This window comes from Mesoplodon densirostris, chromosome 10 (assembly GCF_025265405.1).
Source record: "Mesoplodon densirostris isolate mMesDen1 chromosome 10, mMesDen1 primary haplotype, whole genome shotgun sequence".
Lineage (NCBI taxonomy): Eukaryota > Metazoa > Chordata > Mammalia > Artiodactyla > Ziphiidae > Mesoplodon > Mesoplodon densirostris.
Genome location: NC_082670.1, coordinates 43,915,818 through 43,939,842, shown reverse-complemented (window position 1 = coordinate 43,939,842; position 24,025 = coordinate 43,915,818). Strand labels below are relative to the sequence as shown.

General features: G+C 38.6%; 1 protein-coding gene across 1 annotated transcript in view; it reads left to right on the top strand.

Annotated features, from left to right (window-relative positions):
• The window catches only part of LOC132497793 (dystonin-like), a 504,834-nt gene that overhangs the window by 451,035 nt on the left and 29,774 nt on the right, over window positions 1-24,025 (top strand). The window contains 12 exon segments of the mRNA XM_060111281.1: window positions 790-1,016; window positions 2,672-2,794; window positions 2,926-3,027; window positions 5,069-5,170; window positions 7,469-7,642; window positions 7,961-8,116; window positions 14,354-14,551; window positions 14,900-15,028; window positions 17,642-17,812; window positions 18,653-18,808; window positions 19,012-19,218; window positions 22,281-22,400. Coding sequence (XP_059967264.1) covers window positions 790-1,016; window positions 2,672-2,794; window positions 2,926-3,027; window positions 5,069-5,170; window positions 7,469-7,642; window positions 7,961-8,116; window positions 14,354-14,551; window positions 14,900-15,028; window positions 17,642-17,812; window positions 18,653-18,808; window positions 19,012-19,218; window positions 22,281-22,400 — 1,865 coding nt within the window.

Genomic DNA, 24,025 nt, shown 5'->3' with positions numbered 1-24,025 from the left:
ACTTTACTCAAAACAATTGTGAATGTTCCTTGACAGTCCAGTTGCATATCAAGACACCAGATTTTAGAAAAGGTATTGCAGATGTGACATGTTTGGGGTGGAAGGGCTATGCACACCAGTCCCTTGTTAATGTCTTCCTGTGTTTGTGAAATCAGTTGAGTAACTACAACATGTGCCATGATACAAAAGCCATATGTTCTCCGGGCCCTTTAAATCAGTTGGTTAAGCATAATGGTAATAAGACCAAACCTAGGGGTATTTGTTCCTCTGACTACACTACTTTATGTCATGGGTACACTGTCCCATAGCCACAGAAATGGCAACCAGGACCCTAGCCAAGCACCTTAAATGTCTGAGCTGGGGTCAAAAGGAAGGGCCTGTGCAGAGGTCAGTGGAAATTCACGGTAAGAGGACACTAGAAGTAAGCCCAAAATATGTATCCTACTTTGTTGTGTTCCTGAGACTAAGCAGACATCTCTATTCTTGATTTGGAGAGCGTAAAGAATATACTAAGGCCAGCCTTGGTGAACTCAGGTCTCCCCTGAGTTCACATGCCTCTGAGCGTTGTCTTTTGTCAGGAAACCTTGGTTCCGGAGGGCAGGACACCCTCAGGTCCTGTATTTGCCTGGAAAGGCCGTTGGGCCCAGTGATACCCAGTAGACTGGGCTCAACCCAAATTTGGTCCAGGTTTAGATCCTTGGAAAATTGAATGATTGTTCCTGGGTGAATGAGAACGTTGTGCTTTATTGCTTAAAAGGTGTGTCTTTTTGATATTGTTCTGCTCTGTAGCTGTTCAGGATAAGCTAGACCAAATGGTTTTCATTTGGGAGAACATACACACACTGGTGGAAGAAAGGGAAGCCAAGCTACTGGATGTGATGGAATTAGCAGAGAAGTTCTGGTGTGATCACATGTCACTGGTGGTCACCACTAAAGATACTCAGGACTTCATCCGGGGTTTGGAGGATCCTGGGATCGATCCCTCGGTAGTAAAACAACAGCAAGAAGCAGCAGAGGTAAGCAGAGAATCTCATTTAAAGTTTAAAAAATAGGGCTTCCCTGGTGGCGCAGTGGTTGAGTCCACCTGCTGATGCAGGGGACGTGGGTTCGTGCCCCGGTCCGGGAAGATCCCACATGCCACGGAGCGGCTGGGCCCGTGAGCCATGGCCGTTGAGCCTGTGCGTCCGGAGCCTGTGCTCCGCAACAGGAGAGGCCACAACAGTGAGAGGCCCGCATACCGCAAAAACAAAAAAACAAACAAACAAAAGTTTAAAAAGTAAGTTGTGGTAGCATGAATGTTGGATTCCTTTGGTATAAATATTTGGAATTACGCTATTAAAATTTATATTTGGTTCTGAAAGTGGAATGCACAGAGATGTAGTAGGGGACAGAGTCCACCCGCAGGTTTCCCATGGAGAATGTTTATTTAGAAAGTTTCTCTCCATCCCCATTGTTTCTGCCTTACTTCGGGGCCTCGTCATCTCTCTTTCTTGTCTAAGAAAGTAATCTGAGCGGTACCCCTGCCTGTGGAGTCTCTCTTCCTGCCAGCCTCTAACCTTGTTGCCCGTTGTCCCTCTAGATCTCCTCTTGCTGTCCTGCTGGTTAAAAGCCCTCAAGGCATCCACTGCCTGCTGCCTAAAGTCCAAACTACCTGGAACATGGTATCAGCCTTTTCCATCCCAGCCTAGCCCAGGCCTGTGTTTCCAAAGCCATTTTTTTCGACTGCTCCTTTACCAAGCTCCTTCTCTTACGGCTTTCTCTGAAGCTGCCATGCTCTTTCTAGCATCTGAACCTTTGCACATTTTATTTCCTTAGCCTAGAATATCTTTCCTGCCACTCTCCTTGGCAGATCCCACTCAAGCTTCAAGGTTCAGTTGGATTGCCAGCCTCCACCCTCTTGTATACTCAGCTGAGTTAGTCCATCCGTATAACATTCTCATCACGCAAAGGACTTACCGCAGAGCATGACTTATCGTTGACTGTACCTGTGTCTTTCCCAGTGGACTCAGAGCCCCTTGAGTGGAATAGTCATATCTAATTTTCTCTGTATCTCCGATGCCTGGTTTGGGGCACGTTCATCCTTGGTCAATAAATGCATCTTGAATGAATAAGTGTATTTAACCAAGAAAATGAAAGCAAGGTAGAATACTGCATTTCTGTCATAGTTTTTGTTTGTTTGTTTGGTACTTTACATGTCCTGGGGTTAAAATGAAAATCTAGAGTTAGATTATCCTAAATCTACTAAGCAAATTACATTAATTTGTGTGAAGTCTCTGAACTCTTATGATACTTATGTCTATTTTAAATGTGTATTGCCAAACTAGTTGGTTTAAAAAACAAAAACAAAATGGCTTTCCATGCTTTTCAGTATTGTTGATTTTTTTTTTGAAAGATTTATTCTGGTATATGTTACATGGAATTATTTCCTAAATACTGTCTTTATAATAAGCATTTGACATTTGTTCCTCAAAGGACACTGTTTTTTCTTTAAAATGGCTCTTGTGTTCCCTTGTTGAAAAAATTTAGTGCCAAAACTTAGAAAACAGAACGAAGAAAATAAAAATTGATTACAATCCTGCCTCCTAGAAATAACTACCATCAATGTCTGTGTGCATCTTTTTAGTTTCATTGTGGCTTGGCTTAAAAGTAAGACTGTCGTTTCTTATTCTAGGCCATAAGGGAGGAGATAGACGGGTTGCAGGAAGAGCTGGATATGGTTATTAACCTGGGTTCTGAACTCATTGCCGCTTGCGGGGAACCCGACAAGCCCATTGTTAAGAAGAGTATAGACGAGGTACAACCTGCATATTTTCTACTCTTATCAGAATGGTTTTTTAAAGGATTTTGCTAACTAAAGCATATTTGATAGAAGTAGTCGGAAACTTAGCATATGATACTGAAAGAGTTCTAATATTTACATTGTAGTTAAATTCAGCCTGGGATTCTCTAAATAAAGCTTGGAAAGACCGGGTGGACAGACTTGAGGAGGCAATGCAGGCTGCTGTTCAGTACCAGGATGGACTGCAGGTAAGGCTTGCAGGGTCTCCTGGAGGGAGGGATCAGGTGATAAGTGATGCTTACAAATTCATGCATCAGTATGTCCCCGGAGCTGCAAGTGTGATGCAGTTAACTCACCTGCTTCAATTCATGCTTTGCCTTTTTGAAGAGATTTCTGACACTGGAGATATGTACAGATTCATATACACCCCTAATCACATTCTTATACACACATTCAGTGAAATTTACTTTGAAAAGAAATATTTTAACTTTTTAAAGTGAAAGTCACAGTATTTTTCATAAATGGCTCAACACCAGACAGTGAAATGGAGCTGAGTCTGAGTTCTGCTCTAGAGTTGAGTGGAATAAGATGAAAGGGGTAGACACTATCTAAAAATATCACCAAGCGTAGCACAAGTCAGATGTAAAGAAATTTGACTTGAAGCCAGTGTTCCCGGTAAAACTAAAATAGATTTCTATTTTATTAGGTCATAATCTGTCATGCAAAAAGTGTTTTCTTCTTTCCCATGTATATAATTCCTTTTAATGGTTGTTTTTCACATCCCTCAAGGGTTCTCATTCAGTTCATTAACTAGTTTTTAAGTTTATTTTTTTAATATTAAAAATTCTCCTGTCAGTTGAGGCCAACTCAGGGATATTTCTCTCCCTACCTTCCTTAACTTTATTCCATTTCCTAACAGACTGGCAGCAGTTGAATCCTTCATCCAACCATATGGAAAAGGCCTCTCGAAGTATTTCCATAACACCAAGAGAATATTATTTTTAAAGCTCAGATGAGAACATCTTTTCCCTTTTATTAGGCCACTTCATTTCTATATTTATAAAAATAAATATCACAAGCCCAGCTTTATGCCAGCAGAGAAGTGTTTTGAACTTTGCAAATATATAAAAAATTCACTACACGTGACACCTTATTATAAACCCCCCCTCCTTTGTATTTAACCAGAGTGATAATTTATTGGTTTGATAGCAGTGGCCAGTAACCAGTCAGGCTCTACGTCCATCTGTGAGGCCAGATGGTGATTTTCACGTTCGTTTGGTGGGTCACAGAGGTTGTATCCTCTCCCGGGGCTGGAGATGGCTCTGCCACCACTGCAGCCGTTAGCCCCAGGAGGTCAGGGTCACAGCTGGACACGAAGGCTTGGCTCATCACCGTTGCTAGAAAAACAAGGCCCATCACAGGTCCTGCTGGTCCTAGGTCAGTAGCATCACCTGTGTGGGGATGAAAGGCAGTGATGGATTAAAAGAGCTGTAGGTAAGTGTCCAAAGCTGCAGACACTCCAGAGGTTTCAAGGTTTGATTGTAAAGTGAAATGCATTTTATTTCCCAAGTTGCTACTTAAGTTCTTGGGGTTTATCATGATCAGTTTAAACTACCAGATATTTCCCAAGGTTTTTTTCTCAGTACTGTATGGCCTGGCAACTTCATTAAATGGCAGAATAATTTTGTTTATTCAGAACCTGAAAAAAAAAAATGTGAGTGGAGCCTTTTTAGATTGTTTGTGTTGCCTAAAACGAACAAGAAGATAGGAGATTTTGAAGTTTTGTTGCAGTTCAGAATAATGGTCTTAATCATTATACGTGCAGGATTTTAATGCTAATCTCAGTAATACAGAAGAGTTTACTTGAGACAAATTGTTTCACATTCCAAACAGTAAACTTCTTGATTATTTGAATGAACAGATGGGTTTGAATCTTTTTCTTTCAATATATTTATACAATCTGCCTTTTAGGCAGACAGAGTACAGAGAATTTTATTTTGTGTGGTGAATTTATAAAACTTTTTTTTTCAAATAGACTTTTCTTGAAAGTTCTCAATATTCTAAGATTCTATTCAAGATAGAATTTCTTCTGCAAATTTGGATGCAAAATTGGAGGTTTCATCTATTTCATATTTGGGATAACTGTTCCAGTATATTGCCACTTTTACCTTATTTTTAAAACAGGCTCATTGCTTAATATCTTTATAGATTTATGATTATACTTTGCTATCGCACTTGAAGTAATTTCAAATATACTGTTATAATAACATGACCTAACGTGTTTTTCAGGCAATATTCGACTGGGTAGATATTGCAGGTGGCAAATTGGCTTCATTGTCTCCAATTGGAACAGATCTTGAAACTGTCAAGCAGCAGATTGAGGAGCTGAAGGTATGGGTAGGGGCTGAGAAATTCATCAAACGTTGCATTTTTAAGTTCTTGATTCATGGGATGCTTTATGCAAATTTATTTTATATAATTGAAGTGTTACATTTTGATTATGGAACTGGTTTAATATAGTGCCCGCACATAATAGGTTATGTATAAGTGCTCGTTAAATAAAGGATACAAAATACTAGTAGTTTTTCTTACTAAATCAATTCCTGTTCATTATAGAAAAATCAGAAAATGCAAATTAGCAAAACAAAATGTTATGTACCAAGAGTCAAGCACTCCTAAGATTTGATTTATAGCCTTTTATATATCCTCATACTGGGTGTAGGATGAGGTCTGAGGGCGTGTGTGTGTGTGTGTGTGTGTGTGTGTGTGTGTGTTTGACATATTTCATATGTATACTATACTGTAAGGATTTTTAGAACTTTATTATTCTGTAGTGTGTTATTGTCACTGATACATATACAGCAACATTTCTGTTTTCTTCGTTGTGTTCAGAGTAATCCAATTAGTCCAACAGGCTAAAGAAGGATCCTGTGGGTGGATGGGATTGGATGGGATCATAGTGTTTCCCAAAATGTTTGTTTTGTAAATGCTTGTTGTTTCCCATCTGCTTTCCTCTGTAATTTTTTTTCCTTTGTGGTTCTTGATCTCCAGCTGTGAAAATGGCTGAACTGTTTCCTCTGAATTCCTCTGTGCTGATGCTCATTTATCAAAGTGGGAGCAGCTATTTCCTCCCTAATTTTAAAGTCTCTATCTACAGAGACATCCCAGCCCTTTCAATGAACTCTACTAGATTTTTACGTAAAATTATTATCTGGCTTTAAAAGAGTAGCATTTTTATCTCTAAGTGTGATATAGAATATTTCATTTAGAAAAAAATTGTTTCTTCTTGAGAATTTTACTGTTACCATCATTAGATTGTGTTTTTTTTTTTTTTTACTCTGTCGGCTCATGTAGTAAACACATGATATCCTTTATGTACAATTACAGGTGTGGAGGAGGGTTTATTTTGGGTTTTACATATAGCTCAGCAGTTTTCATACAGCACGCTGGATGAGGTGTTTGCCCTGAAATCAGGTGTCTGAAGTTGCATCTCCCTTCATCCACTTACTAGCCAGATGGCCTCAGAAAAGTTATCTAACTGCTCTCACTTCTGTGTCCTTAGCTTAATTGGGGATAAAATGATTTTCTTTATAAGTTTATTGAGAACAACTTGACTATAGCAAGTGTTCACTATGCTTTTGTTATTATTTTTAATTATTATTTTAATTTGCTTGAAAAAAATTGAGACTGCTTAGCCATTAATTGTTTATTATTTAATTATTTACTATTAGAGATTAAAATCAATACTTTATGAAAATACAGTTTCCTATTACATGTAACCACTGGTTAACCTGTATTGGTTGGCAAAGCCAGGATTATTAGCTACATGTCATTAAGCACCAAGTGAGAGTAATGTTATTCTGAGTCAGTGCAAAGGGTAAATAAATACTAATAAGCACAGCATAGCAGGGAACTCCCTGGTGGTCCATTGGTTAGGACTCAGCACTTTCACTGCCGGGGCCCGGGTTTGATCCCTGGTCAGGGAACTAAGATCCCGCAAGCCGCATAGCATGGCCACAAAGAAAAATAATATAAATAAATAAATAAACACAGCATAGCTACAGAAAACACAGAGTATTCAGTGACTTCAAGATGTGTGTGTGTGTTTTGAGCAGGAAATATTAATGTGAGTTTCTTAGAGATTTTTTTTTCTGGGTTTCATATATGTCAATATATATTTTGTTTTCTTCTTTCCTATAATTTCAGAGCTCATTTATTGAATATGTATAATTAGACACTGGAAGAAGTTCATCCTTGAAATTTGTTAGTTCTTTATTATAGAGAACAGAAGTGAAATAGCAAAATTATAAATAAAAAATTGTTCCATCAGAAAACGTTGAATGAAGAGAAAATATTTCTTTTTCTTAATTTAATTTTTATTTTATACTGGAGTATAGTTGATTTACAATGTTGTGCTAGTTTCAGGTGTGAGAAAAGATTTCTTTTAATCATTTTTTATCTACAGTTTTTTCATCAGTAAACTCTGTGTTAATTCCTCTTCACCCCACCCCAATAAAAAGTGTGAATTAGAACAAACACCTAACCTGTAGAATTGTGGTTTGTTTAAAGTTACTGAAGAGAACCTGCTGTTTAAAAATATAAATAAAATAAAATTCAAAAATTCCAAAAAAATAAAGTTACTGATGTATAACAAATTTTCCTTGTATGCCTCCTTTTTTAAAAAAATAGCAATTTAAGTCAGAGGCGTATCAACAACAGATAGAAATGGAGAGACTGAACCATCAGGCAGAGCTCCTGCTAAAGAAAGTAACAGAAGAAAGTGATAAACACACTGTTCAGGACCCACTGATGGAGCTGAAATTGATATGGGACAGTCTGGATGAGAGGATCATCAACAGACAGGTAAATACCAATTTCAGGCTCATATAATAATGTAAAATAACTGTTAAAAAGTAAAATTAGGATCCTGGACATAAACTTCAGGAGCCCCTAAATTCTCTTATTTCCTTGGAACTTTTCCTGCTTCTCACATGCTGTTTTTTTAACCACAAAATTTCAAACTTAAAATATGTGAGGATATGATGATTGGGCTTCACTGGATTTGCTTAAAGACTTATGCAGCATGAAGCAATTGAACAGTTCACTCTTGTTTTATAAATATGGGTCATCCGTCCTGTCAGACTCGTGGATCAATTGTCTTCCTCTCCTCTCTGTCTGCAGCACAAGCTGGAGGGCGCTCTGTTAGCACTGGGGCAGTTCCAGCACGCGCTGGACGAGTTGCTGGCGTGGCTCACGCACACCGAGGGCTTGCTCAGCGAACAGAAGCCTGTTGGAGGAGACCCCAAGGCCATTGAAATTGAACTCGCCAAGCATCATGTACGTAGCTGTTACGGCAGCCTCTCCTTCTTCTCTCTGCATTTCTAGTGTCACCAGATGTTTCTGGTCTGCTGCTTTTTTAGGCATTTATGGTTTTAGCCCACGTTCCTATTTGACATTGGCAACATAAGGTTGAACTACTTAAAATGCACTTCTTAAAAGGTGATAATCAAAATGTTTTTCTCATCGGTCAAGGCAGTTATTGTCAAAAATAGCAAGAATGGGGAATTTCTGGCTAAATTTTAGGAGGACTGCATGACCAACACTGGAGGTTTAAATTTCTGATTATACCTGTGCTTGGATGAAGGTAACATAGTTTTAAAAGCTGTTGGGGGCAGCCTGACAAGTCACAGTTGTCCTGCAGCTTCTGTGTGTGTTTCCTGTGGTCACCCTTCCCTCCATGCGTCTCTCCCTTGCTGCTTTTTGGCTTGTCATATACTTCTGTCTGTCTGTACATCTCTCATCATGTTGGGGTTTGTCCTTCTGTTTCTTTCTCTTACTTTTCACTGGCTTTTTGTGTCTTAGTCCTTTTCTTTCCAAGGTAGTTTTTAAAACTATTTATTATGTTTAGAAGAGTTTTTACATGTCATGTACTTGATTGAAAGCTTATAAGTGGAAAATTTTTATCTTGAGATATATGCAAAATAGTTTCATATTGTTGTCATCTTTGTGGCACGTGGTTGATGATTATTAACAGAAAATTCCCCATCTTAAGTCAATGAGGCTTAATGAATAGAATTTATGCCCAGTAGAGTTTATCCTGACATTCAGCAGGCTTTCATAGTACTTTTAACATTCACATTATAGTTTTACCTTACTTAAAGTTAGGTCCTGGGCTTCCCTGGTGGCGCAGTGGTTGAGAGTCCGCCTGCCGATGCAGGGGACACGGGTTCGTGCCCCGGTCCGGGAAGATCCCACATGCCGCGGAGCGGCTGGGCCCGTGAGCCATGGCTGCTGAGCCTGCGCGTCCGGAGCCTGTGCTCCGCAACGGGAGAGGCCACAGCAGTGAGAGGCCCGCGTACTGCAAAAAAAAAAAAAGTTAGGTCCTTAATCCTAATCTTAAATAAGTTTTCCTTGATTATCATATAGGAGCATTTGATTATTTTACATATTAACAGCATTTTAAAATAAGAGGTTTATAGCACTTTAAGATCATGATATTTTTGATTATTCTTGCTTTAGTTCTTCTTCCTTCATGTGTTTCCCCACAGTAACTGTTCCCTAATTAAAATTTTTCTTCCTTTTTTACCTCTTTCTGTCTGTATTTCTAATCATTGCCCAGCCATATCTGATTGAGCAATTAGGACTTATTTTGCATCATTAATATTTGTCCTCATATAATATCTATATTATACCTTTGCTAAGAGCAATAATGACCAGTCAGACTGACTCTGCATGTAACCAAAATGTTTATTCTCATAGGGTGAGTTTATAGCATTTACATTTTCATAAACTCAAGCATTGTCCTAAAAGTCACATACATCAGTGACAGGAACTTTGTAGAAGATGGTAGAGGTGGGAACATGCGGCACCCTGGTCCAGTTATTTTGGCGGAGATGAGTTAGGGACCTTTAGTTTCCTTTAGTCAGGGATCTTTCCTCCTTCCATTTCTTTCTTTTTTAAAAAAATTTATTGAAGTATAGTTGATTTACAATGTTGTGTTAATTTCCGCTGTACAGCAAAGTGATTCAGTTATACATATATATTCTTTTCCATTATATTTTATCACAGGATATTGAATATAGTTCCCTGTGGTATACAATAGGACCTTGTTGTTTACCCACCCTCCATATATACTAGTTGGCATCTGCTGGCCCCAAACTCCCAATCCTTCACTCCCCACTCTGCTTCCATTTCTGAAGCTCAAGGTTCAAGGACTCAGAATTGCCAGCACAGTTGCTGGAGGAAGGGAGGGGAGATTCCCATCCCTGTCCCGCCTTCTTCTCTGGCTCCTAGGCCGTGGCTTATGTAGCAGGGCTCCGACCATTTATAAGAACGAATTTTATAGAATTATCTTTTATGTTTTGACTGTGAAAATATTTAACTCTTACTTTTGAAAGTGATGCCTACGTTAACATATCCAAGTACCTGCTTCTTATAAAGATCACTCCTTACTCAGTTGATTTCATAGCTTTTGAAAAACCTCCCTCACCAGATGCCCCAGAACACAAGTGGATGGAGTCAGAGGAACAGTGATCATGGACGGTTCGTGCCCTTGGCTGAAATCCTTCTGGTCTGGGTTTCCCAGATGTGGGTTGTCCCTCCCAGGATGACAGATGACACTCCTCTTCTCTCCTGTTGCCAACCCGAGTCTGAGTGTAGGGGGAAGGGTTATCACAGACTTTTACCAACAGTAGAGGAAGGTTTCTTCTGGTTTCCAAAAGCATAGCAGTCTTCTTGAAAGGAAACTGTTACTAAGCTGTATTTGTTCTTTGAGGTAATTCTTTTCAGTATAAGAAATTGTTTTTTTTAGCCTGCAGTTGTTCTTTGCACTTACCACTCTTGCCCCATGTTAGTGCATTTAAATGTTATTAATCTATTCTTATATTCCCACCAGATAATAGAATAAGAAGGCATTATTTACTGGGATCTGTCATAGGCATTTCATATTGTATTTTCTAGTAAGAGAACAGCTAAATTGTGGAATGCTGGACTCACGTATTCCCCAGTAAATGGTGAAATGTCTTTCCCTTTAATGTTAGGGCCTCCTGGGGTTCGTTCCTATCCCCTGAGCAGTTAATTCTAGCACCCTTAAAACCAGAGATGATAAAAGGGTATTCTGTGATCATTTGTTTCCTTTTTTTTTTTTTACATCTTTATTGGAGTATAATTGCTTTACAATGGTGTGTTAGTTTCTGCTTTATAACAAAGTGGATCAGTTATACATATACATATATCCCCATATCTCTTCCCTCTTGCGTCTCCCTCCCTGCCACCCTCCCTATCCCACCCTTCTAGGTGGTCACAAAGCACGGAGCCGATCTCCCTGTGCTATGCAGCTGCTTCCGCCTAGCTATCTGTTTTACGTTTGGTAGTGTATATATGTCCATGCCACTCTCTCACTTTGTCCCAGCTTACCCTTCCCCCTCCCCATATCCTCAAGTCCATTCTCTAGTAGGTCTGCACCATTATTGCCATCTTGCCCCTAGGTTCTTCATGACCACTTTTTTTTTCCTAGATTCCATGTATATGTGTTAGCATACGGTGTTTGTTTTTCTCTTTCTGACTTACTCTGTATGACAGACTCTAGGTCCATCCACCTCACGACAAATAACTCAATTTCGTTTCTTTTTATGACTGAGTAATATTCCATTGTATATATGTGCCACATCTTCTTTATCCATTCATCTGTCGATGGACACTTAGGTTGCTTCCATGTCTGGCTATTGTAAATAGAGCTGCAGTGAGCATTGTGGTACATGACTCTTTTTGAATTATGGTTTTTTCAGGGTATATGCCCAGTAGTGGGATTGCTGGGTCATATGGTAGTTCTATTTGTAGTTTTTTAAGGAACCTCCATACTGTTCTCCATAGTGGCTGTACCAATTTACATTCCCACCAGCAGTGCAAGAGTGTTCCCTTTTCTCCACACCGTCTCCAGCATTAATTGTTTGTAGATTTTTTGATGATGGCCATTCTGAACGGTGTGAGATCGTATCTCATTGTAGTTTTGATTTGTGTTTCTCTCGTGATTAATGATGTTGAGCATTCTTTCATGTGTTTGTTGGCAGTCTGTATATGTTCTTTGGAGAAATGTCTATTTAGGTCTTCTGCCCATTTTTGGATTGGCTTGTTTGTTTTTTTGTTATAGAGCTGCATGAGCTGCTTGTATATTTTGGAGATTAATCCTTTGTCAGTTGCTTCATTTGCAAATATTTTCTCCCATTGTGAGGGTTGTCTTTTCGTCTTGTTTATGGTTTCCTTTGCTGTGCAAAAGCTTTTAACTTTCATTAGATCCCATTTGTTTATTTTTGTTATCAATTTCCATTTCTCTAGGAGGTGGGTCGAAAAGGATCTTGCTGTGATTTATGTCATAGAGTGTTCTGCCTGTGTTTTCCTCTAAGAGTTTGATAGTGTCTGGCCTTACATTTAGGTCTTTAATCCATTTTGAGTTTATTTTTGTGTATGGTGTTAGGGAGTGTTCTACTTTCATTCTTTTACATGTAGCTGTCCAGGTTTCCCAGCACCATTTATTGGGGAGGCTATCTTTTCTCCACTGTATATTCTTGCCTCCTTTATCAAAGGTAAGGTGACCATATGTGCGGGGGTTTATTTCTGGGCTTTCTGTCCTGTTCCATTGATCTATATTTCTGTTTTTGTGCCAGTACCATACTGCCTTGATTACTGTAGCTTTGTAATATAGTCTGAAGTCAAGCAGCCTGATTCCTCCAGCTCCGTTTTTCGTTCTCAAGATTGCTTTGGCTATTCGGGGACTTCTGTGTTTCCAAACAAATTTTGAAATTTTTTGTTCTAGTTCTGTGAGAAATGCCAGTGGTAGTTTGACAGGGATTGCATTGAATCTGTAGATTGCTTTGGGTAGTATAGTCATTTTCACAATGTTGATTCTTCCAATCCAAGAACATGGTATATCTCTCCATCTATTTGTATCATCTTTAATTTCTTTCATCAGTGTCTTATAATTTTCTGCATATAGGTCTTTTGGCTCCTTAGGTAGGTTTATTCCTAGATATTTTATTCTTTTTGTTGCAATGGTAAATGGGAGTGTTTCTTTGATTTCACTTTCAGATTTTTCATCATTAGTGTACAGGAATGCAAGAGATTTCTGTGCATTCATTTTGTATCCTGCTACTTTACCAAATTCATTGATTAGCTCTAGTAATTTTCTGGTAGCATCTTTAGCATTCTTTATGTATAGTATCATGTCATCTGCAAACAGTGACAGCCTTACCTCTTCTTTTCCTATCTGGATTCCTTTTATTTCTTTTTTTCTCTGGTTGCTGTGGCTAAAACTTCCAAAACTATGTTGAGTAATAGTGGTGAGAGTGGGCAACCTTGTCTTGTTCCTGATCTTAGTGGAAATGGTTTCAGGTTTTTCACCATTGAGGATGATGTTGGCTGTGGGTTTGTCACATATGGCCTTTATTATATTGAGGTAAGTTCCCTGAATGCCTAAAGGGAACTTACTGTATGTTCTGAAGGGTTTTTATCATAAATGTGTGTTGAATTTTGTTGAAAGCTTTCTCTGCATCTATTGAGATGATCATATGGTTTTTCTCCTTCAATTTGTTAATATGGTGTATCACGTTGATTGATTTGCGTATATTGAAGAATCCTTGCATTCCTGGAAAAAACCCCGCTTGATCATGTTATATGATCCTTTTAATGTGCTGTTGGATTCTGTTTGCTAGTGTTTTGTTGAGGATTTTTGCATCTATGTTCATCAGTGGTATTGGCCTGTAGTTTTCTTTCTTTGTGACATCTTTGTCTGGTTTTGGTATCAGGGTGATGGTGGCCTTGTAGAATGAGTTTGGGAGTGTTCCTCCCTCTGCTATATTTTGGAAGAGTTTGAGAAGGATAGGTGTTAGCTCTTCTCTAAATGTTTGATAGAATTCGCCTGTGAAGCCATCTGGTCCTGGGCTTTTGTTTGTTGGAAGATTTTTACTCACAGTTTCAATTTCAGTGTTTGTGATTGGTCTGTTCATATTTTCTATTTCTTCCTGATTCAGTCTCAGAAAGTTGTGCATTTCTAAGAATTTGTCCATTTCTTCCAGGTTGTCCATTTTATTGGCATATTGTTGCTTGTCATAACCTCTTATGTTTCCTTTTTAATTGTGCTAATTGTAAAACATGGCAATGTATTAATTTTATGTTTGAATATATAGCAATATATATCTTCGAAACTGTTTATTCAAGACATGGAAATTAAGTTCAATTAAAGTGAGCTTGAATCAAATGAATATTTTTAGAGCCTTTTAACTATAATCTCTATATACTTAATGTCATCAATTGCAAAACTCTTCTAGTGGGAAGAACTAGCAAGGTTCTCAACATAATCATTTCAGGGGATGTTGTTAGATTGAAGAGATAGCCAATAAAGCTGCAAAGTTAAGGGAAAGGAAGTTCACCATTTTAAAAAGTTCATTAGTATTAAAACTCTACATATATGTTGTAGCTTCAGAACGTTTCATAACCAGGAAATAAAAGAATTTCATTAGAAGCAATGCTAGCATGTTACAAGCTAGCGAACATATTAAGTGTTAATCTGAATATTTTCAGGTGCTCCAAAATGATGTATTAGCCCATCAGTCCACCGTGGAAGCCGTGAATAAAGCAGGAAATGATCTGATCAAATCAAGTGCCGGAGAAGAAGCGAGCAACCTTCAGAACAAACTAGAGGTTTTGAATCAACGCTGGCAAAATGTTTTGGAAAAAACAGAACAAAGGAAGCAGCAGCTGGATGGTGCCTTACGCCAGGTGAATGAGAGAATAAATCCTGAAACTTTCTGGTGCCTTCAACACCAAGATGGCATGGCATTCTTTTATTGGTTTTCACACCCCTGTTTATTAGTTTTTATACTTCAAGGAGAAGAGTAAAAAAAAAGTGGGATAAAGGACAGAGCTGAGAAGAACACAGCTCTCCAGTTCTTAGCATGGTAGTTTTATTGCTGGTTCTCCTGCTGAAGAAAAGCAAGTGGTCCAGAGGCCCCTGCCCTTGTTCAGAATGCATGGAGAGGCTTAGCAGGCTGGGGTTGTTTAAGCTTCATTTTTGGCTTCAAAGTGACCATATCTGGGGCCCAAACTTGAACCTCTCTCTCACTCCAGGCTAAAGGGTTCCACGGCGAAATCGAGGATTTGCAACAGTGGCTGACCGACACGGAGCGCCATCTGTTAGCATCCAAGCCTCTGGGAGGTTTACCGGAAACAGCCAGGGAACAGCTTAATGCCCACATGGTAATTATATTATTTCCTACAGCTCTAGCCTCAGATTAAGAAACTGACTATTTTGTGTAGGCCCTGGTGATAAATAAACTGTGGGAGAAGGTTTAAAGGATATCCAGTTTTGCAGCGGAAATCTCTGTGTGTAAGTGCTAGAAACGCTGTTGATTAAATTTTTGAAGTCAGAACCTATTCTTTATTTTAAAGTTTAGTGTGTCAGTGTATGAAAAGAGGTTTTAGCGGTCTAGGCATTTTTTAGAAGCAAACCTTCCCCCATAAAATGATAAACTTGTATGGATAGTAATATAACATTGGGTAAATTATAAACTGTGGCTCCTTGAGTGGAAAGAAAAATCCCTAAAGGAATCAGAAGAGACTTAACAGTTACTGCTGTGAGCATGAGATTCCCACCCAGTTTCATGGAAGGCTGGAGAATATGTTCTTGTTCTGTGAAAACGAAGTTACATATTTGCTCCTTTTAATGGTGTTGGGGCCGTATCTTCAACCTCACACCCACCAGGTTTGGACAAGAGGAGGCTTCTGTTTAATTGTCTGACCTGGAGCATCACATCATGCCTGCGGGCTGTTCCCGCCCAGAGTCTGTAGGCTGTCAACTCTTAAAGATAAGGAGGAAAAATAATGAAACTTGAGACTCTGGCTTTCTTTCCTAGGAGTATGGGCTGAGAAATTAAATTTAGACTACATTTGACCTATTGACATTTCCTATTCATGTCCCATCATAATTTAGCTCTAAAAGTTCTAAGAGAAAACAGTCTTTTTCAAATGTTGAATGCTTCTTAGGAAATAAAAGTAGAAGTACTTAGGGATTTGGCAAAAGAAATGGGCCACTGTACGTGAAAGTCTGTACTCTTTAGTCATGCCTAGTGTTGTTGTAAGATCTTACTAATAAAACTGCACTTGTTGGGAATAATTTTGAATTTGATGATTTGGAGAGGAAGTGACCATCTTGTAGGTGGAGTGAAGAAATACAACAGAAGTAACATCTTATTCATTTCACAATTGCCATAAGCAGTTAAAATGAATCCTATTAATCCTGTAGAGAATTTTCTAGAATCTCTATTCCTTCTTTTAGAAAATCATTGTGTATGTGGTTTTCTTGTTGTTAATATGTTGTTTTCTTGGTGCCACAAGGGACCCATTTGTTCACTGAAAAAATAATTGACTAAATAACTTGGGAGCACTTGTCTTTTCCATAAAATTTGGCTGTCTTCCAGATACCTCCTTACTTTCCTAGAAGTACTTGCATAGCTATTACAGTCCATTAAGTATAAGTTTAATGAATTCTTGAACAAACATGCATGAGATGGTTCTCTAATAAACAAATATTTTTAAATGGTAATTTAGAAGAATATAAGTAAAAAGTTGGAAAGCAAAGAGCTTATCTTTAGAATATTTTATTTTAGAAAAATATTACTTATCAGCATATTTGGTTTGGGTAGGATGTTTGCTGATATCATTTGCCAGATTATAGAATTCCATGATTTAAGAAATTCTAAAGAGTTACTGATACTTGTAATAGTGTTTTAGTCATGTTCTTTTGATTTGGTTCTTTTAGACATGAAGGAAACAAGAAAACTTGGAGTATTACTGTTTCCTGAGATTTAGCTGTATTTAGAAGCTTTGCTTTGATTAAAAGCTTTCAGTGGGTGATATTGTAAATATGTTGAGAGAGGGATTTTTTTAAGGTTTAAGAAATTACAAAGTTTTGAGACAATAAAAATGTTCTAGAATTAGTAGTGATGGTTGCACAGCCTTATGAATATACTAAAAACACTGAATTTTAGACTTTAAAATGCTGATTTTTATGGATTGTATCTCAATTTTAAAAATTAAAAAGTTGGAAATGTTAGATAGTATGTAATTTTTCAGTGGGAGCTATGATTTGACTCACATTGTAATTGAATCAATGGAATAGAACTGGTCTTACTTTTGACGTGAGTGTAACTGGTGTTTCATTTATCTTAAATTCTAAATTTGTTTAAGCAGTATTTTTATATTCTCTATAGAAGATACACACTGCATTCTAGTGGAAAGCTTTAGAAATGTTATAACTGAGAAGAATATTCGTAGGACCACAAGTTTGGCTACTGTGATTCCAAAGTCTGTGTCATCAACTTAAATGTCTTACTGTACTGGGTCTTGACCTTCTATCCACTGTGTGTCTTCTGAGCATAGAATTAAATTGTACCAAAAAAACAATATTACAGTCGTTGTTTTGTGTTCCGAGGAGAGACTTAGAGAACCCATTTTACAGAGAAGGAAATCGAGGCTCAGGGAAGTTACGTTGCTCGCCCAAGTTCACAGAGCTGATTGGTTACTGTACATTGAAACCTTTCTTGATAACATTTAACGTTACTGCTTCACTTGTGGGGTGGATTGATAACAATAGCACCATTTCTAAGATTTCTTGGTAGGCAGAGTGTGGCTATAGGTTTAGGTGTTCTTTCAGTATAGTGGAAAGTTTGAATGTGTCAGGGTTATTCTGTGTGCTGGACGGAGTTGAGTATATAATAAGGGGCTTGGGATTGATGACATGGAAAAAGAGTTCTGAGATTTTGTTCTCTTAAAAATGATATAACGTCGGGGGTGGGGAATATCTCCATTTAGGAAATCTGTGCTGCCTTTGATGTTAAAGAAGAAACATATAAGAGTCTGATGCAGAAAGGCCAGCAGATGCTTGCAAGATGCCCCAAATCTGCAGAGACAAATATTGACCAAGACATAAATAACTTGAAAGAAAAATGGGAATCGGTGGAAACCAAGCTCAATGAAAGGAAGGTATGTGCCTTGATGAATATCATAGAGTGAATGTTTTCATTGTTTCATTTCATGGGTCTTACCTTATCTCCGAGTAGAATTGTCAGTGGAACATCTAATGATTCATGTTTAAGTTTTCTTTGTATATGTTTGGACATTTCATGGGCTCAGCTGAAAACAGTATTCTGTTTTAATGCAGGAGAACACAGTTGAAGGAATCTATTCAGACATAGATAAAGGTATATCATAGATCAAGTGTTAACTAGGTATAGTTTAAATCTGTGAACCACTGGAATTCTGGGTGGTTAAGTAATTCTAATCACATTTATTAAGCAAAAGGCAGGCTGTATGTAAGGCGGGGGTGGGGAGGGAGGGAGACCAAGAAAGTGAGATGATTGTACATATAATAAGCACTTACATAACAAAAATCCATGAGGGGGAATTAAAAATCTTGCTATTTAATGCTATAAAAATGATAGGCTAGGAATACTAGATTATAGGCCCTTGCTGACAGAGCATAATGTATATATATTCCATAGTATTTTGACCTCCAAAATGAATTGTATGCATGTCAAATTTTCTTTTTCTAGATTCTGTTTAGTAATTCTGTGATTAATTGTCCCCAAACCACAGTTTTAGTGTATATTAAAATGGTTTTAGCTGCAGTGAGATGCTTCTTACTAAACTTGAAGGGGCTTGGTTAGCCAGTATTCAAAAACTGTTTGGGGGATATAGACTATGCATAAATAAAGTATGGATGGGAAGGAAATCTGCCAGAGAGTGGTTAAACTTGTTGGGGCGGGGAGGGGAGAGGTGGGAAACCTTGAATATCATGAAATACTAAATAATCTGTCTTTGCAGGTTAAACTGGAAGAGGCCCTCACCTTGGCAATGGAATTCCACAGTTCCCTCCAGGACTTCATCAACTGGCTCACCCAGGCGGAGCAGACCCTAAACGTGGCTTCCCGGCCAAGCCTTATCTTGGACACCATCTTGTTTCAAATTGATGAACACAAGGTAAGCTGCATCCCGGATGGACAGCATTCCCTTCTCAGACCTTTTTAGACATCAGGCTGTTTTAATGGCAAAAGCATAAATTTGGTAGTTTGAACACTTTCTTTTGTCCTTTGAAACCAGCTTATGAGCCCGGAAGTATTTTCAAGATAGATGCGTTTTTCCTTTGTTTCTGATTGTACCCACCTTCCTTTTTTTTGGGAAAGGTCTTTGCCAATGAAGTAAATTCTCACCGGGAGCAGATCATAGAGCTGGACAAAACTGGAACCCACCTGAAGTATTTCAGTCAGAAACAAGATGTCGTTCTCATTAAGAATCTGCTTATCAGTGTACAGAGCCGCTGGGAGAAAGTGGTCCAGCGCTTAGTAGAAAGAGGAAGATCTTTGGACGATGCAAGGAAGAGGGCCAAGCAGGTAAACCTTTATAAAGATCCTCTGAACTTGGCAATGAATCAGGTCTATGTTATGTTATTAAATACACGTTATGTTATTAAAGTGCTTTTATGGCAGGCTGTGCTTTGTGTAACAATCATGGCATGAAGCCAAGGTGTTTATTTCCTAAAAAGGCCATGGCCTCAGTTTGGATGATGACATCACTTTCTGACCTGGCAGCAACTTCAGGCCCTGGGGACCAGCCTTGGAAAGACTGATCATATCTTGATATCACAGATGGACGGTTATCATTGGGGCACAAAAAAGGGCTCCACAGTTTTGTTGTTGGGTTGGTTGGTTTTCTTTGTCCTTTCAACCTCCACTCTCATACTTAGAGTGAGGCATTCTGCTTTATTATATTGCTACTTGTGTTTAGTTCCAAAACCAGACTTTCTCACGTGTAGCCCCAGACATCTTTCTGAAGGCATACTCTGGGTCTGAGCTGGTTGTTTCTCTTCACCTCTCCAAATCCGTACACTTGTTGGCAGGGCTTCCTTTCTTTTCTAATATTTGGATACAGCTTCATCCCACCTTTAAATTAACTGTTTGAATCTTGGGGGGCTGCTTTTTTAAATCTAGAGAATCTCACATGGAACTTTCCTTCCTTCCTTCCTTCATCTGTTATTCATATTCTGTTCTAGACTAAACACAGAGAAGTACAGTTATGCATTTCTGTGCTCCAGGGAAGAGGAAGATGCACCCACCTTGCTTGGCATATATCTTTGATTTTTACTAGAAACTTTGTGTAGTAATATTGAGGGTGAATTTTATAATGACTCTTTCTGCCCCATTCCATTGCATTTGTCCGGCATTGGTGTTGGGCGCGGTCATTTAGGGAGCTAGGCTCGGCTGGGCGATGCAGAGGATGACCTGGGAGTCCAGTGTTTCAGGATTTAAAGCTGTCCAGCATAAAATATTTAAAGGCTGGCGAAATGACACATTGCGCTGTGATTGGATTACAGGCCACGTGTCTCTTTTTGAGGGGGAGGTATGGTATGTCCCATGTAATAAATGAGTCTCTAGAACAGAATCGGTCTTGGATGTTTTTTTAAGACAGTCCTCATGCCAAGCCTGACGTTTTTCTCGCCGTGTGTGCAGCCCTGTAGTCTATAGTGGAGGCATTTTGAGTTATGAACATCTGATTTACTCAAGTCTCATGGGTGCCAGTAGCCAGTCGGCCACCTTCTTCCTCCTTTCTCTATCGAGTCAATTTTATTTTCTCAGTCTGTTGAATTGATAAGGATTCTCCACTGTTCTCGGTGCAAAAGGATGGCATTTCTTCTATTTGTACGGCTTCTAAATAGTTTTGAGAGCAGGACCAGCCTCAGAACCTGTGCGTTTGTACCATTGTACTTATCATCCAGTTGTTATAGGCTGTACTGTCTGTAGAAAGACAAGCTGACAGGGACTTCCCTGGTGGTCCAGGGGTCAGAATTCCATGCTTCCACTGCAGGGGGCACAGGTTCGATCCCTGGTCGGGGAACTAAGATCCTGCATGCCAAAAAAAAAGACAAGCTGGCATCACTAGCTGTTTATTTATTTATTTGTTCTAATACCTCAGGTTTTGGCTCAGATCTTGGCTGTAGTTCTCTGACTTGGGCAATTTATGTGCCTATTCTGGCCTCCCTGTTTTCATGTCTAAGTTGATTAGATTTGTGGGAGGGACGGCCGTGTGGGGAAAGCAGGTCTCTAACAAGACAGTCTCCAGTGGACCTTTGCAGCTTTGTGATTCTGTGCTCTCACTGTGTTTAGTATCAAATGTCTTTCCGTTATTTCACTATTAATGTTCTTTGATATAAAACAGATTTTATTTTGATTACTTAGGTTTTTGTCATGTATCTGTTCCCTTTAGTTCCTTGGAAGAAATAATTTATAACTAATTTCCCAGTTTGGTATCCAAAAATAGTACCTACTATTTCTTTATGATAAGCAGAAAAGAGACCACAGCTGAAATCAAGTATATATAGCACCAGAATAGTTCAAGGTTGTAGACGCGCAAGAGAATTCTATTTTGTTAGAACTCAAGTACTGTGGGTGCTCTTAAGTATAAAACCAGTATGTGAGGCTCAGGCATTGATGTGAGGATTTCTATAGCAGCAAGAAAGATGTTGAACTATCTTTGCATTAAATAGGAACGTAATGCCCTCTTTTTGTTAAAATGAATTTACAAACTTTATCCTTTCCCTTCTCCCTTTTTGTACCTCTTTCTTAGCATAAGAATTAAACACCACCTTAGAAGTAAATTCAGATCTGTCAAGAGACAACAGTGGAAGCTTACATTATTATTTTTTTAATTTTATTGACATATAGTTGATTTATAATGTTGTGTTTAATTTCTGCTGTACAGCAAAGTGATTCAGTTATACATCTATCTATTCTTTTTCATGTTTTTTTCCATTACGGTTTATCACAGGATATTGAATATAGGTCCCTGTGATATACGGTAGGACCTTGTTGTTTATCCATCCTATATATACCAGTTCGCATCTGTTAATCCCAAACTCCCACTCCATCCCTCCCCCACGGTCCCTCCCCCTTGGCAACCACAAGTCTGTTCTCTATGTCTGTGAGTCTGTTTCTGTTTTGTAGATAAGTTCATTTGTGCTGTATTTTAGATTCCAATCAGAACAGCAGACAGAAAGCCAAATGAAAAAAAATGAAAAGCAATGTAAGAGACCTATGGGATAATATAAAGCATGCCAGTTTACGCTTACATTATTTATTAAACAAAAGAAAGGGTGGGACGTTCTGCCTGATGCTCCCTAACTGCTTCTAGGCTCACTTCTATTTTTGTTAAAGCTGACATGTTTGAATGAGTTATAACAAAGTGACCACGGGGCATGACCACAAAAGTTGAGCGTCAACAGACATTTTGTAACCTGCTGATGAAAATATTCTTTCTTTTTCTTCTTCAGGGAGAATTTTGAATGTATAATTGTTAACATTTCCATTAATATCAATTTCTGTTTAGAAATGTACTAGATTTCAAATCTAGTGAGTATGTCTGAAAACTTTCTGGACAAAAATGTGAATTTCTTTTACAGTTCCATGAAGCTTGGAGTAAGCTTATGGAGTGGCTGGAAGAGTCAGAGAAGTCTTTGGATTCTGAACTGGAAATTGCCAACGACCCAGACAAAATCAAAGCACAACTGGCACAGCATAAGGTGGGTCTGCAGTTAAGAAAAGCACATTGTGTCGTTGTATATCTCAGGGTCACTTTTAAATTCCTACCTGATTGTGTATTTATTCATCACCGGAGAAAAAGGCTGTCCAACGTGGACCTATATTAAATGTAAAACCAATTGCCCTTTACATTGGTCAAGTGATCATTCCATTATGATTCCAGGGTTAATTGTTAAAAGAAAACACACTGAATTAAAACTGGATGTCTTCCACAGTCTAAAACACATAAAGGATTTCTAGAGGCTGAACATTGGCACTTCGGTTTATCACAACTGCCTCGTCTTGTAATTTCTTTCATAGACCAAATGCCATGCAGAACATAATTATGTACTAAAAGGAACGTAGATTTTGCCATATATATTCGTACATACAGTGCAGTGGGGAAAATTGGTTGCCACTTCCTAAATTGGTATTACTGTGTATGTGCGTGAAATTCCACCCCTCCCCTCAAAGACTCTTAGTCACTGGCTTCCTTGTGTAGACAAGAAGATATGGAAACACTGTGTTTTATATTTTTTGCCTTTTATATTCCTACCACATGCCATTCAAAGAACATCCCTCCCCCCATCCTCCCCAACTCTCTTGAATTTGGGTCTTTCTGTTATTCTGTTTGTAAAGTGATCATCGGCCCTCAGGGTGAGGATGTGGGTAAAAGGAGACCATCCCTGCAAACCATTTTACAATCTTAGGCATCTACATATAAATCACTGCTTGAAACATGATAGCTTTTAAAATGCTGGAAAAGATTGAATTATATAAGTTTTATCATCATCAGAAAATTCTAGCCCTCATGTTCATCCAGGCTGGTTGCTTCCGTCAGTGGGCCTGACCAGCTGCAGGGGTCAGGATCCTAGGATGATGGGGGAACATGCTGAGGTCCTTTCTTTGGCTGGATGAGGGCTTACGAGTGGCTTGTCCTGATGGCCCCTCTGCCTGGGAGCTGCCGCATCTAGCACTGGCAGCCCAGAGACTGTGATCAGCACCCTTTCCCCTCCCCTCCTTCTCAAAATAGAATGCCTTATTTGAACTTGAGCATAGACGTTGTGTTACGTAGTCTGATGAAAGCATACTGCATATTTAAAGTAGAGAATCCTGGGAATAAGAATGTGTGAAGAACCCTATTAGACTTCTTTTTCCTAGTGAGACCTGTCACCAGTCACCATTTCTCTGAGATAACAGGGTACGTTAAGCCTATCTTAAGAAGTCTTTTCTGTTCATCGTTTGGATACTTTTTGTCTTTAAAAAGTTTGACTCTATCCTGTATTCAGCTGTAACATTTGTTTTTTATAAGAAAATCTATGTCAATACCCTGATTCTAAAGCTAGCGTTCTGTTTCGAAAAACATGAAAAAAATAATAATTACAGAAGACAGACTACAGAAATAGTGACATATTGTGATGGGATTTATTGCCAAAAAATTCCCAGATGTAGTTGCCTCCTATTATAAAAGATATATATTGTGTGGTATTAGTGAAACACTTCAAGTGTGTAACATTTTTAAGGCAATACAATTTATTAGGTAATTGTAACCTCGAGGTTATTTTGGGAGATTACATTTGCATAGCATTTTACTGCCTGGGGTGATTCTAATGTGCTACCAGGATTG